Below are 14,678 nucleotides of genomic sequence, written 5' to 3'. Positions count from 1 at the left end.
TTCCCTAATTAGGTATTTGATTGAGGTATGATTTAAAGTCAGTCCTATCTGTCAAAATAAACGTTAAATTGCTATTTTGTTATATTTGTTGTAATAATAACACCTATATAAGAGTTGGTGTCAAACCGCATAGTGTTTACATATTATTAGCTACCGTTTTGTAGCATAAAGAGGTTCCTATTTGATAAAGCCTATCGGTTTTGTGAGTTTGATGTGGCCATGGTTTTGTCACAGTCATAAATGTTGATAAGTACTATCAGATCTGTTGTGTGATATGATTATTTTTATATGAAAACAGCTCTCTCGTTGTAATTGATGATTGTTTTCTTTTAATTTTCAGGGCGCGAAGCCAGACACAAATGGTGAGTAATGAGTATTATCCTTGAATTTTTATCAAAGAATAATAACGAGAATATCGGTCGGAGGTTAGGGGATCCCCAAAACAGCGCTCTTACTCCATAGTGACACCGTGTGTCCCATCACTAATTAATTAATAACTCGCTAATTACACGACATAACTCATCGAAAATCGATGGGCTTCTGTTCCGAACTATGATGAATGCACATGCAAATCTGAAGCAGATTCAACCTCGCTTTCGTAAGATATCACGTGTATCTAACAGACAAACAAACAGACAAATACCTATCAATATACTTACCGATCTTAAGATCGATAAGTAATAATAATAATGAAGACATACTTCATATTTGATTTAAAAAAAAAAAAAAACTCTTCTTTGAATTCATAATTAAATAATTTTTCTTTTTCGCTGTTGAAATAGCAATGTTGTTGCTGTAACATTTTTTCTTTTCTGAAGTCTTCTTACTTATGCATGCCCTATTTCTCCGGTATTTGTCACCAAATTAATTATTTCTCAATATTTTCAGGTAACAAATCTGAAACTGCAATGGTTCAAGTTGCCAAGGCTCAGAAAGAAGTGAGTTCAGTTTTCATGATTTTAAAATAAATTAAGAATTTTGCAAATAACAGTAGTTTAGATTGGGTAGTTGTTGTATTTATGAAATTTTTGTGACTTGCGGTGGTTAAAAAAACTCTTTCTGCAAAATATTTCTATTATTCTCATATATCACTTATTTCACCAATTTCATCTTTTTGATTAATGTTAGATTCAATTAGAGTTGGAAAAAGGAGAAAGTTTTTATTTTATTTTTTTTATATAAATTATTATAATATTTGATTTTACTTCAAAAAATATTCATTAATTTCACAGGCTGCTCCCCCTAAAAAATCCACGACACCAACACAACTGCCTATGCCTGGCATGCCAGGGCAAATGTGGCAGCAAAATATGGTATGGCAAGCAATGGCCAATATGCAAGCTCAGATGCAGCGACCACAGAGATATCCGACTCCGGATATTTCAAAATATGTCTACGAGGAAAAATCAGGATATCATTATGATACCTCAACAGGACTATACTACAATGCAAACACAAGGGTAAGTTGTTATTGTTATACTCATTTTTTTGTTATAAAATTAACAGAGCGCAGAATAGATTTTAGACAATATAAGAGAATATTTCTTTCTATTTTTATATATTTTGTACAACTACAATTCGATTTTTTGGATAGTTTTCACTTTTTTTACCAACTCATGAAATATAAAATTGTTCAGCCTATCGATTGTTACCATGACCATGACTTTATTCCCGTATCGAAAACTTTGGCAAATATATTTTATTTTTTAATGAGTCTCTGTGTAAGCATTCACTAATATGAAAGAAGCTGTAATAAATTAAATTGACCAGAATTTTTTTCCACATCACCCACCTAATTCATTATACACTGGGTGGTAGTGTTTGAATTGGATTTAAACTCGAGATCTGGATGCTAACTTGTTTCTCCAATGTTTTAACCCTTTGAGGCTTTAGGCCAGGGGTCGTCAACCTACGGCCCGCGGAGTAATATAATCTGGCCCGCGACGTTCCACTGAATTATAGTAACAAAACTGCTATTTTGACGATTATATTCTTTACGTAACAAAATTTATTGTGAGACACGGTAGACTAAATTATATTATAATCTAACTAATAGAAAATTCGCAATTACTCGTTTATGGAGCCTATAATTTAGTTATAATTAGACCAATGGCAACAAAACGCAGAAAAGTTAATGCTAAGTGCAAAGGGTTCAATGGCGCCGAAAATATTCCAATGGAATTTTTTGAGATGCAGTTCAATGAAGAAATAAATCTATATTCTATTTGAGAGATGTATCATTTCTTGATTTTCATTATAAAAAGTATCATTCGTTCAGTTTTCAACTTTCTAAAAATGCTGCCCGCCAATAACTCGCAAGTCGCAACCATGAATTTTGGCTAGCGGGCGACAAAAGGTTGCCGTCCCCTGCTTTAGGCCATGTCATACCAGCATAAGCCTTCTTCAAATTTATCACATTTCTACCCTATTTTCAGTATTACTACAACAGTTTTTCTGGTATATATTTATACTGGGATCAGAAGTCTCACACATATATTCCAGTATCGAGTGAAATGCAGGCAGCACAGACAAAAGCTGCCGATGAAAAAAAGAAAGAAAATATCAACAAAGAAGCGAAATCAAAAACAGCAAAAAAGGTATGGGAAATGAAAGTTTAGAAAGTCTACTTCAATATTTGTAACTTGCTTTGTGAAATTATTTTCCAAATTACAAGTCAATGATTTAACATTTCTTGGTATCCATAGGTAGTAGAGATGCTCGAAGAATTAAAATTAAACAAAATTTGAATTAATCAGAATTCTGGCATATTGAACTTCTTGGATGTGATCATTCGTATCCATAAGCAAGTGTTTGATTTAAAATGTTTCAAATATTGTTTCTACTATAATAGATTTAGGTTATTTATTTCTTCGATAATAAATCTGAAATATGTTATTAAAAACATTGATATTACAGATTGCAAAAGACATGGAGCGATGGGCGAAAGCTCAAAATAAAAAGAAAGAAGAAACTAAGAAGTTATTGGAGGAAAACACAAATGCGTCTAAGAAAGAATCATCAACGGGTGAGTACTTTATTCAACTTTGTTGTTTTAATGGATTATCGATATTCGTTGATCAAGAGCTATGTTGCCCTACGAAATTTTTGAACGAAAAGTGAAGCTGGTCGTGGACAAACTCTATAAGACTTTTCTGTTAGCTTGTATGATTTGTGTGCTACGATTATTTATGAATAAAAAATAAACACTACAAACCTGTCATAATTTTTCAATTGAAACTCATCCATAATGATAACGTAAATATTGTTTCCAGGTGATATTGGATTTTCATTGCTTGAGAAGAGAGTGAGCGAGGAAGAACGACGAGCTACGATAAAGGATACTTTCTCCAACGATATGTTCAAGTCACCTGGAATGGTAATGTAGCATTATGACAAGAGTTGTTAAATGAGCCTCAAATTTAATGATTAATATTGGATAATGGATTTCTTCACGCTCACCATAATGTAGTTATATGTTTTAAAATCATGATGTAAACAAGCCAATCTGTTTAATTTTTTCTCATCTCTTGCCTACTGTCTTATACAGGATGTAAGAAATTAGTTAGAGTTGATTGAGACCATATTGGTTTAACACAATCCAAACCCCAGTAATTCTTGACTTCTAATTTTTCAAACATGACTCTGACTTCAAATCTGAGAAAACCAAGTTTCAGTTGGTAACAATGAATGTTGGCGTTTGCTAGGCTTTAATAATTGTTGTTGTCGATACTTAGTTGCTCCAATATTATTTGTGTTTCTGTCATAAGTTTTGATTATTGTCACTAAACATTTAAAGTTCCGACTGCTGACACTGAAAAATTTTGAATTTTGTTTTTGACTCAAAAGAAAATAGGACTCTGGCTCTGATTAATAAACTTTTCAGTATGATCGAAAAAAAGCCTCATAATAGTATAGAATATGTTTAACCCAAGCTTTCAAACTGTTCATAACCCATGATATAATTCTTTCTGTAGAAGAATTCAATGGGTGAAGTCATGTCACCTCTCGTTATGGCAAATCATTCATCATCTTCTATTCCTGGTTTATCATCATATGGTGCCGGTAGTGACAGTGATGATGAAGAACCACAACAACAATTAAGTATTGAAGAACAAATCAAACAAATGACAGATTGGAATAAAATGGCTTGTCTGTTATGCAGGTGAACTAATTTTATTACGAAAGTACTAGGATATTGTATATTGAACTGCAGGTTCTTTCTCCTTGTTTACTTTCTACTTGGATCCGTATGTGTTTGTAGTCACAAGGATACTTAAACAAGATAGTATCAAAATGATCTTTCCACAAAGATATAGATTATTTTGCCTGAAGAAGTGGAACTGTGATCTTACGAAAGCTAACAAATACACTTGCTACTCTGCAGAAAGAGATTATGTTCTCCATATTTTATTATCTCTAAAGTTGTGTCTTAGTGCTTCGGACATCATACTAATTGATAAGAACATGCTTGCCATCACACATCTGTTTGCCCTCTCCCGGTTCGCAGGTTCTACACCTTTTCTGTATTTCATATGGTGTTTATTACCTGTATTTAAATTATGATTGGCAGTTTTTTATTAGTTTTACTTATTTATTCTTATAGACGAGCTTTTTTATCAAAAGAGGGATTAGAAAAACATCAAAAGCAGTCTGACCTTCACAGGCAAAACGTCGAGACTTTCAGGTAATTGAAAAATGTTTGAATTATTGAATGTCATCATATTTATAAAACGCAACTATACACCAATTTTATCTTGATTTTATCCTTTGATCTAAAGCAGGGGTTCCCAAACTTTTGGTGTTGCGGAGCCCTCAAAAGGTTGACTACTATTCACGGAGCCCCAAAAGAAATGTTATAATTGTTACTTTCAGATTAATATTCCTGAGCAAGTTAAAAGTACTTTACTTAATTTAAATGCTGGAGCTTTTTAATAGGGTTATTACAAGTCATGAATCTGAAACTACCGACGGAGCCGAATGCAATAAAATAAATTTCAATTTTTCGTATTTTGCCCAGATATTGTGATTTTTTAAACGGCGCTATCTTAAAAACGAATCTTAAGTGCGAAAGAACAAATCAAGTACGACGAATCCTAAGATCGCAGAAATATGATTCCAATTTATTTATAGTTGGCAGTTTATCACATATTTCATGTTATTTTAGAATGGTATTCTTTCATTTCAGTAATCCTAATAGTAATCTCGAATCAAACGTGAGTAACGATGAGCACAATTACATTATACTGACGAGACACGTTAAATGCTCGCATCGGTCATGGATTGAATATTTTACGCAACAGAATTCTCGTTATCCGTTTTTTTTAATCGCGAAGAATGTTGCGCGAAAATTTCCAATTCCAATTTTGAACCCCTTCTCTCTTAAGAACCCTGGCTGCGCTCCTGCTTATAAATAATGTCATTTTTTAATTCCGCCTCTTTGCCATATTTCGAGGCTATATTGTTGTCAGATTTCATCAAAGCTGTTATTGCTTCTTTGAACAGTTATAAAATTAGTCAGTATTTTGAAAAGTAATCGAATAGCTCGCGGAGCCCCTGGGTTTCTATCGCGGAGCCCTGGGGCTCCGTACGGAGCACTTTGAGAACCTATGATCTAAAGCATCGTCTCCAAATGGGGGATTTTTGCTTTGTATTCTCTGTAATAATATTATTACTATATTGCTTATTCTTGAACATATTTATATAACAAACTCCCTAAACTGTACAAAACGGGAGTGAGACATGAACAAACACTAGCAAAGGATCCTTCAAAAATTGAATAAATAAAGTAGTATCATGCATAGGGGAAGAAATAAAGAGTTTCATCCAAAATAGGCAACAGGAGGAATTTACCAAAAATGTTTAGCAACCACTGGTGTAAAAAATTGCTCTATTGCGTTTTCAGATCAAAAAACAAATCTGCCTCTTCACAAGGTCAAATGTTGGAACAACCTAAATACCGAGACAGAGCTGCGGAAAGAAGAAGCAAGTACGGTATTGCTGATCCACCTTTGAAGAAAGCTAGATATCATAAAGCAGCACCTGTGTAAGTTGGTTTTGCAATATAAACTATTGTAATACAGTTAGTTTGTGTATCTGGTTGTCAACATTGTGCAAAAGAATGAAAATCAAGATGTATTGTGAAATTGGACATATGAAGATTTTGTTGCAAAATTATTAAGATTATATTTTATAAAACACATTTACACGCCTTTATGCAAGGCTCTCAAAAGCATCTACAGTTTTTGTTATTATATTGAAACGACGCGTTGGCATTGTTTACCCAATTTATTATCACTGGGAGAGGTGGTATAACTGTGAGAGATTTATAACCTGTGATCAGGGATGGCCATTTCCGAATATTGAACTATTCCTAGTACATTCTAAAATTAGACAACACAATTTTGTTTTAGTTTATTATAACCCAGTGAAACAGAAAATAGGCTTTACTAGAAATACCACACTTAAACCACAGATCCACAGTGTAAATACAAGAAGTAATTGATATTTTATAGCTATCAATAAAAATAATAGCAACTTGTGACACAGTAAAATAGAAAATAGGCTTCGATGGAAATACCACAGTAAAACCACAGATCCACAGTATATTTACAAAAAGTAATTGATATTTATAGCTATCAATAAAAATAATAGCAACTTGTGACACAGTAATTTTAATCGAATTGTGCAATCAAGACCATCAGAAACAAAACAGAAATAAAACAACTAAAACTGTAAGTACAAACAACTAGAGCATTGCATTGTTGCAGTGGAGAAATGTCAGTTGTTCAACATGTGAACCAGTTAGCCGAGAACGTAGCTCGGATGCAGTGAGGCCAGCACTGGAAAATGAACGCTCAGCAGAAGCTGATGTAGCTGGGATAACGAGATATTTCCTTGCTTGTTTATAAAGACGAGGCGCAGTAATCTTGTTATTCTTCCACCATGCCAAGGAGTTCTCTGACGCTTTCTGTTGTTGGTACCACGCTAGTTCGTCAGTCTGTGTCTCATCTTTGATGCTACCTGTGGGTGAGGAATCCCTTTCATTAGACTGGCCATAGGCCAGAATGAGGTCCAAATTTGATGGGGTTGGTGAGTCTGGTAAAACTGGTCTTTCCGTGGGGCGTTGTTCCGGACGTGGAGATTCCGACATTTCTTCCAATATGGCTTCTCGAACTAAAGATTTTTCTCTCTGGGAAAAATACTTTTCCTTGTATTGGGGATCCAGATACGCAGCTTTATAAAACACATTTGGGGTCAAGGAGAAATTGAGCACATAGGAGAACCTTTCTCCTAATGATGATGTCATATTGAATTTGAAATTCCGCTCAAAGGCTTCGTCACTATCGTTCATTTCTTCATATTTAACGCATAAACTCTTGACTATTGGGTAGACTGATGATAGAAAAAAATATTTTTCGCCTTGGAGAAACTTTGTTGAGGTTTTTATAGGAGCTAATAAGTCGACAAGCTTTTGAATTATCAGCCAATGACTGTCACAAAGTTCCAGTCTGGCTGCCCGATCACGGTGAAGGGTTGACAGATATTGTCTGATTGACCATTGATATGAACACAGTCTTTGTATCATGTCGTACGTGGAGTCCCATCGAGTAGGACAATCCATTATTAAATTGAAAGTGGCTGGTTCATCACTGGGGCGTGTGTCCGCGTATGCTGTTCTTAGTTCATTTAATGCACGGGACGATTGTTTCATGTGTTGAACAAGGTGACGTGCAGCAGCAAGAGCCCGCTTTACTGGGTTCACTTTCACACAATCGTGCACACACAATTGCAACATATGCGCAACACACCTGATGTGTTGCCAACCATGATTAGCAGTGCATTGTCGCATAGCAGCCACAACATTAGCGCCATTGTCTGTGACAATGGAAGAAACTTGAGATGGCGAGATCCCATACTCTGAGAGTATAAGTTCAATCCATGAACAATATTATCAGCTGTGTTTGATTGTGTGACTTGGCGGATTGCAAGTACACGCCTTTCTAGTGTAACAGTTTCTTCCTGCTCTTTGATGTAGTGGCAGGTTATTCCTAAAAAACTCTCCATTCTGCAAACACGCCTTTCTAGTGTAACAGTTTCTTCCTGCTCTTTGATGTAGTGGCAAGTTATTCCTAAAAAACTCTCCATTCTGCAACTGCTCCAAATGTCAGCTGTCAGTGCCGTCGAAGATATATTTTCAAGTTCCGAAGTTAATTTATTCTTCATAAGAGCATATTTGTTTTCAAGCATTCTTGTGAATGTTTGACGACTTGGCATTACATAATTGGGCTCGACATATTTCATTAAATCTTGGAAGTGCGTTCCGTCTACAATGGAAATTGGCCTTAGGTCACCCACAATAAAATTTGAGATTAAGCCAGTAATCTTTTCAGCTCGCTTTTGGTTCAATGGAACTTTGCTGTACTGATCCATGGTTTTTTGAGACACTCGTTTCTGTGTAACGGTTGCGCCAGAATAAGAGCTTGTAGAGGGTGATTCTGAAGGGTTCCACACAGTTGAATGCTTTGATCTCAGATGACTTTGTAAGTTGCTAGTTGATTAACAATAGCTGAGTTTTTCCTGGCATACTGAGCATGTTACAAATTTCTTCTGTCCACCATCTGAATAAGGCGATGAGAAAAAATCCCAAACACCAGAAGTTTTTCTTCGGCCTCTTGGCATCATGAATTATAATAATAGTCTATTGGCAAATGAGCTATTTGTATTCAGATGAATTTGTATATTTTCTGAAAGTAATAAAATTCATTAGCAATACAAGCAATTGAATCAAGCCATAACAATCAACAATATCAATTACCGGTACCGGTATGCATTCCCAAATTATAATATTTAAGCCTGAAGTATCCTACTACCAGTACCGGTATATTAATTTAAGTTTACCATGTATCGGCAGTTTGTTTGCCTGAAATAAGCAATAAATCAGCTGACAAACTTACCCTTACAAATCTACAATACGCAAATTTTGGGTCTAGTACCACAAGTACTTCCAGTGGGCGTAGCATAACGAATTTTGCATATGTTATTCCTAACCCCAACCTGACTATGCCATCACGTCATAGGCTTGCAAAAGTATAATTACAATCGCCCGAAATGGAATCTGCGCCGCCGATAACGAGTTGCTATCTTTCTCCAATCGTGATCGTTGTGACAAGAAAACGAGAGAAATAGCTTGCTCGTTTTCGGGTGATCGTCTGCGCGTTTTGGACGACCATCCGCATACTTTGGTGGGCCTCGTTACGCCACTGTGACGACGAAATGACGTTTTTCGGTGACGTAGTCAGGTGGGGGTTAGGATTGACATATGCAAAAATTGTTGAGCCAAGCCAACTAGAAGTACGTTAGGTACGAAACTACACGAGACCCAAATTTTATATACTCATTGGTTGCTAACAACCAAAGTCACTTTGCTAACAACGTACGGTACGAGTTACTGCGATAGCTGACAACAACGATCTGCACAAACATATAAACTCGCGGCTGTGTTTATGCAGAGTAGAAATAGAAAACACGCAGAGGACGGCAATAAAATGGACAAAGAGAAAGAAATAATATATTTTGATCTAGATTGTTGCGGCGAGCGCGTGATAATACGGTGACAGAGAAAAATATATTATATTTTGACCAAGATTATCACAGCGAGCGAGCGAGTGAAAAAGCACGCTGGGGCGACAATACAATGTAGGCCGAGAAACAATTATATCCAGCCTACTCTGCAAGATTTAGGTTTTTGCAAAGCGAGAGAACCTGTATGACCTAAATCAGGGTGGTCCAACCCAGGCCCGCGGGCCAAATGTGGCCCGCCACTCCATTATCTGTGGCCCGCGTCACATTCGGAGAGTAATCGAAAAATCGCATTCCGGGTTGTTTCGTCATAAAATTAATCAGAAAAATCATTTGACATATTGTTACATCACTAAAGTCACTGAATTGAGTAGTGTTATGGCTAGCTGAGGAAACTAGCGAAGTTGAATGATGTGCTTGGCAGTCTAAATTGTTATCTGGCTTTCTATCTCTTTGGTCGGAAATATAATGTTAACAATATATGAATCATAGAAAACTAAAAATCGAATGCGGAATCTATTAGTCTGTTGGCAATGCCTGATAACTATGTGTTTGCACAATAAAAGTGTTTGTTTTGTATTGCGCTGTTTACCTATACTTGGCACTAGTGTGGCCCGCGAACAATGCAAAAATATTTTTGTGGCCCGCGAAGTCGACAACCTTGACCCAACCTGACCTCATTTTTGCGACAAGAGCGCGCATGTGGTGAGTGTGCGTACGATGCGCAAGTTTCTATCGAGAAAACGTCTTGGAAGCGGCGTCGAAGATGTGTGACGTCACACAACAATCCGATATTCTTATGAACGATAATTCCGATCTTCCGATGACGAGTTATTCGAATTGGCCATTCCTGCCTGTGATGTAGTTAACTCCAACGCATTGCCCAAATAGAGTTATCTAATCCTCTCTGTAGAAGAATTCAATGGGGGAAGTCATGTCGCCACTAGTTATGGCAAATCAATCATTCATCTTCCAATCCTGGTTTATCATCGTATGGGGCGGGTAGTTTATTTCAGTGCAGAGTTTTAAATTACCAGCAGAGTTTTAAATTACCAAGGGTTAGTGTCTCTGATACTTGCGTTATGATACAATATACTTTTTATTTGTTTCTAGTCCATATGAACAACCAACAAAAGATGGAATTGGTGATTCTAATATTGGAAATAAAATGTTGCAAAAAATGGGATGGAAAAGTGGATCTGGTCTTGGAAAATCACAATCCGGAATCACTGTACCGATAATGGTAAGTAGGGCTGGGCAAAATATTTGAATAGCGAATCGAATATTGAATTATTCGAATGGCATTTTACTATTCGCATATCTGACCTGCACCGCTTTGCTCAAACACAGAACTCGCACGTCTTTAAATCGTTCGTGGATTGCGCGAGAATTCACCTACATCGCTCACTAACAAACAAAAGCGACAAATTTGAGAAATCGTTGTCTTTGCGTCATGGTATTATTTGCCTCCTTTCTGCGCATAATGTATCGTTTCAATTTCCTGTTTTGCAAAATAACGCGCCGACATTAAACTCTGTATGCCTGGCGGCATGATAAGCCGTTTCATGCATGAACCCATCATAAGATTGAATATTGAAAATTAAAAGTTGAAATGACGTGTTCGAGAGACCATACAGGGTATATCACCCCTATAAACTGTAACCAGAAAAAAATGACAGGCCATACTCTTTTTAAACTTCTTATTAGCTCGTTCATGAACCCTTCCATTCTTGACCAAGTAATGTTTCAAAAATTTGAACATTTTACTCGACCGGGTATGGCGGGTGGACTGTTAAAATCGCAAACAAGAGTAGATCGTAAAATTAATCGTGAATTTCGATGTAATAACGCACACTGGTCCGTTTGTGAATTGTTGCGCCTGTTATCGTCGGAAATGATTACATTCGTAATATTGTAAGCATTTTTGCACTAATAATTATGGCGTGACATTATCAAAATCGTCAAGTGAATTTGCAAACTCCATAAATAAAATATGCATGTAACTGCTTTTCGTGTTGTAGTTGAATTATGTATGTCTGAAGAAGTCTGACCTTGGTCAGACGAAACGTTACAGAAATATATTTGTGTTAGTGTGCAGCAAGACTCTTGAATCACTTAGGATCCATAAATAAATTTGTGAATCACTCGTTAATGATTTTAGCTTTAATGATTGCCGGGGTATTGTTTTGTTAAAAATAAAACGTTGAAACTTTGAATGAATTAGTTATAATTGGCGCTGTCTGACACTCTATTATGCACAAAAGCACTCGGGCGCAAACTATTTTTAGCATATGTTAAATATCATTCAAGAAGTGCTGTTTAACGTCATCTCGTCTTATGGCCACGTAGAAAAGCCTCTATTGTCAAATTATTCAATCACAATTTTAAATCAATATTCTGAATTGCGCAATTGCAGCTTTGGTAGGTTTATCTGTATAATAACATAGATACCCATACCATAGAAAAGCATTTGAAGTTAATTATCGCCTTAATAAATATCTCCAACCCGGTATTGATAATAATATTACCAACCGCTTAAAAATGGGACGGTAAATTTACACACGTTGATCAGTAAGATCAAAGCCAACGCAAAAGATAAAAATTAGAATAAAATTAATTTGGGTTTTGAAATCAGTCTGTGGTGTCTTTCACAGCTGTTGGCTGTTGCCGGCGTGAACGCACGGTTATGCCGAACTATAAAACTTCGATATCTGTAGACCCTCAAGAATTAATACTTGCAAAAAAGACAAAGAACGGAAATTATTACCAACTTCAATATATCGCCAGCGAAACGATCACGGTGACAAAAACAATCAGCGATTATGATGAAATTAACCATCATAAAAAAACGCTTCGCTGCTGATTTTTCAATTTTTTCATTTATTTTCAAAAGGATTATCGACCGAGGTTCTGGTCTCTTGTGTATAAAAATATATTCATTATTCGAATTATTCGATTCCAAAAAAGTATTCGATTTTGTCCACCTCTTATGGTAAGCTAGTGACAATACTTTATTTATCCATTATTTAGCCGAATCTTGTGTTTTCTAGGTGTTTCAAGATGTCGTTATGAATGTGTTATCATTGGAATTGACCAATGCTACTTATTCTTTATTTACACACAATATGCTATAGCACAGAATGAAACATCGAAATATTTTATTTAACGTAAAGGTAATAAGATATCTTGATTTCAAAATGTTTGTGATTTCTATTCTAGGCTGAACAAAGAACCATGGGTTCAGGACTTGGAGTAAGGGGTTCTCGGCTTGGACCAAGCACAGGCAGTGATAGCTATAAAGATGCGGCAAGGCAACGTATCATGGCGCGATACAGGGAAACTGAATGAGTGCTGAACTATTCCATAATTCTGATGTTGATAGTTTAATACAGCATGTCTGGATAGTTTAATACAGCATGTCTGCTTATCCAGGGGATTGTTTCTTATTGGTTACTGAATGCAAACCAATTTGAAAATGAACTAATGGAACTAATGCTTATATATGCTGCCGCAATATATTTCAAGAATACATTTTTTTGCATTCTAATTTGGTCTGTTCTTCGCTGCACCTAACACAAATGGACAAGTTATTGCGTATGATATATATTTTGAGGCATTCCACACTCACAGTTGTATTTTTATGTTGTTAAAAGTTGTGAATTCACTTCCTATTTCTGCAGTGTAGTTGACAATTTGTAATGGTTTGTTGCAAAACATGCAGAAATGATATTCATTGTCTATATCATTTCTCATACTCATCAAATACCAGAGCCGTGGCATGTAATATTTATTTTGTATAATGCTCACCATTGGATTCACCTAAATTCAATATTTTTTATCCAATTTAATTTTGCCTTGTACGTCTAGGATTCACTTATAAATAAAGGTTGTCACTAATTTTTGTGTTTGCCTGATTTTTTGTTCATACTTTTCTAACCAACTAAAAATTCTTGCCGCAGTGATTTATCCCAAACTCTACTCCAGTTTCAAAATATTATTTTGCTTTCCGCTAATGAGCGAGTCTTGTGATTTCGCCTCTACTAGATTATGTTGTTTCACTCAGTTTCGAATTGTTATATATTCAATTTAAGAGTTTGGCATATGTCATGACTAGTGGTGCCCATATTCCAACAAGTGACAAAATGAAACCTATTTTGGTTCATAAATGGAACTTCTACTGAGAAAACTAATTTGAATGTAAATTTTTTGAATATTTTTCCTCTTTAACTAATTTCGAAATTTACTCAACCTATTTGAAATCTAAAAAGATCATTACTGATATTTTTAGAAGTAGCAAGTTTTGTTCTTGTGATTGCCCATTCACTAAAAGCTTTTATTTTGTGTCCCATAATAGTTTCTTGCGGAATTAGATGAAGTAGTAGGATCTGTTATATTGTTGAATTCATGCAGCATTGTGATGTGAGACACCAATTGCATAAAAAGTTGGTTCAAAATGTCTACCTAACGCAGTGTACCTTCCTAATCACGCTTTTTATTTCAATTTTTTTATTCTTCTGTAAAATAAACTTAAGACATCTTCATATTTTGTTTGACTGTATCTATCTGCTGGTACTTTTGAATATATAGGCTCATTTTGGATGGTATAGGCATATCAGTACATATGATATACTAAGGTTTGTAAGTTTACATGAACTCAGAAGCAAACAATTGCGTAGAGAAATTGGTCCAAAATCTTATATGCGATGTGGCTACATCCATCAGGTTGGCAAATAGACTCTTCAAATGATTCTTGTTGATTGCAATGATTGTCATTTTGCCAATGGTTGTCAGCTTGCCAAGTTGATTGATTGTAATCAGTCCTTTTGTGCATAACCTATAGCAGTGGTTCCCAACCTTTCTATCCTGGCGGACCGGTAAAATCAAATTAAATGTACTCGCGGACCAGCAAAAAATTGAAATGACCGCAACATATAATATAATGCAATGCCGGGCGCTCGATATGCTTCTAGACAAAAATGCACACTTAAAAACATTCCACACGAAGAAAAACTATCAAATAATGTGCCGGCCAAAAATTGAAATGGGTGAAACATAATGTAATACCATCTATTTTCGTAATAAAATGCAGTACTGTGCAC

The 14,678-nt window shown here is 35.6% G+C and overlaps 1 protein-coding gene and 1 pseudogene across 1 annotated transcript in view; one reads left to right on the top strand and one right to left on the bottom strand.

The window, feature by feature from the left end:
• LOC120338972 (RNA-binding protein 5-like) overlaps nucleotides 1–14,122 on the top strand; it is a 33,038-nt gene extending 18,916 nt beyond the window's left edge. The window contains exons 11-21 of the mRNA XM_039406996.2: nucleotides 341–362; nucleotides 889–938; nucleotides 1,233–1,460; nucleotides 2,436–2,597; nucleotides 2,917–3,025; nucleotides 3,273–3,376; nucleotides 3,975–4,162; nucleotides 4,604–4,684; nucleotides 5,903–6,043; nucleotides 10,693–10,822; nucleotides 12,799–14,122. Coding sequence (XP_039262930.2) covers nucleotides 341–362; nucleotides 889–938; nucleotides 1,233–1,460; nucleotides 2,436–2,597; nucleotides 2,917–3,025; nucleotides 3,273–3,376; nucleotides 3,975–4,162; nucleotides 4,604–4,684; nucleotides 5,903–6,043; nucleotides 10,693–10,822; nucleotides 12,799–12,927 — 1,344 coding nt within the window. The 3' untranslated portion in view covers nucleotides 12,928–14,122. The remainder of the gene's footprint in view (nucleotides 1–340; nucleotides 363–888; nucleotides 939–1,232; nucleotides 1,461–2,435; nucleotides 2,598–2,916; nucleotides 3,026–3,272; nucleotides 3,377–3,974; nucleotides 4,163–4,603; nucleotides 4,685–5,902; nucleotides 6,044–10,692; nucleotides 10,823–12,798) is intronic.
• Nucleotides 6,746–8,679, bottom strand: LOC144427214 (E3 SUMO-protein ligase ZBED1-like; annotated as a pseudogene).
• Nucleotides 14,123–14,678: the final 556 nt, after the last annotated feature.

This window comes from Styela clava, chromosome 9, assembly GCF_964204865.1.
Source record: "Styela clava chromosome 9, kaStyClav1.hap1.2, whole genome shotgun sequence".
In the NCBI taxonomy this organism is placed as follows: domain Eukaryota; kingdom Metazoa; phylum Chordata; class Ascidiacea; order Stolidobranchia; family Styelidae; genus Styela; species Styela clava.
The sequence above is the reverse complement of the archived record's forward strand: the minus strand, read 5'-3'. Positions and strand labels throughout refer to the sequence as shown.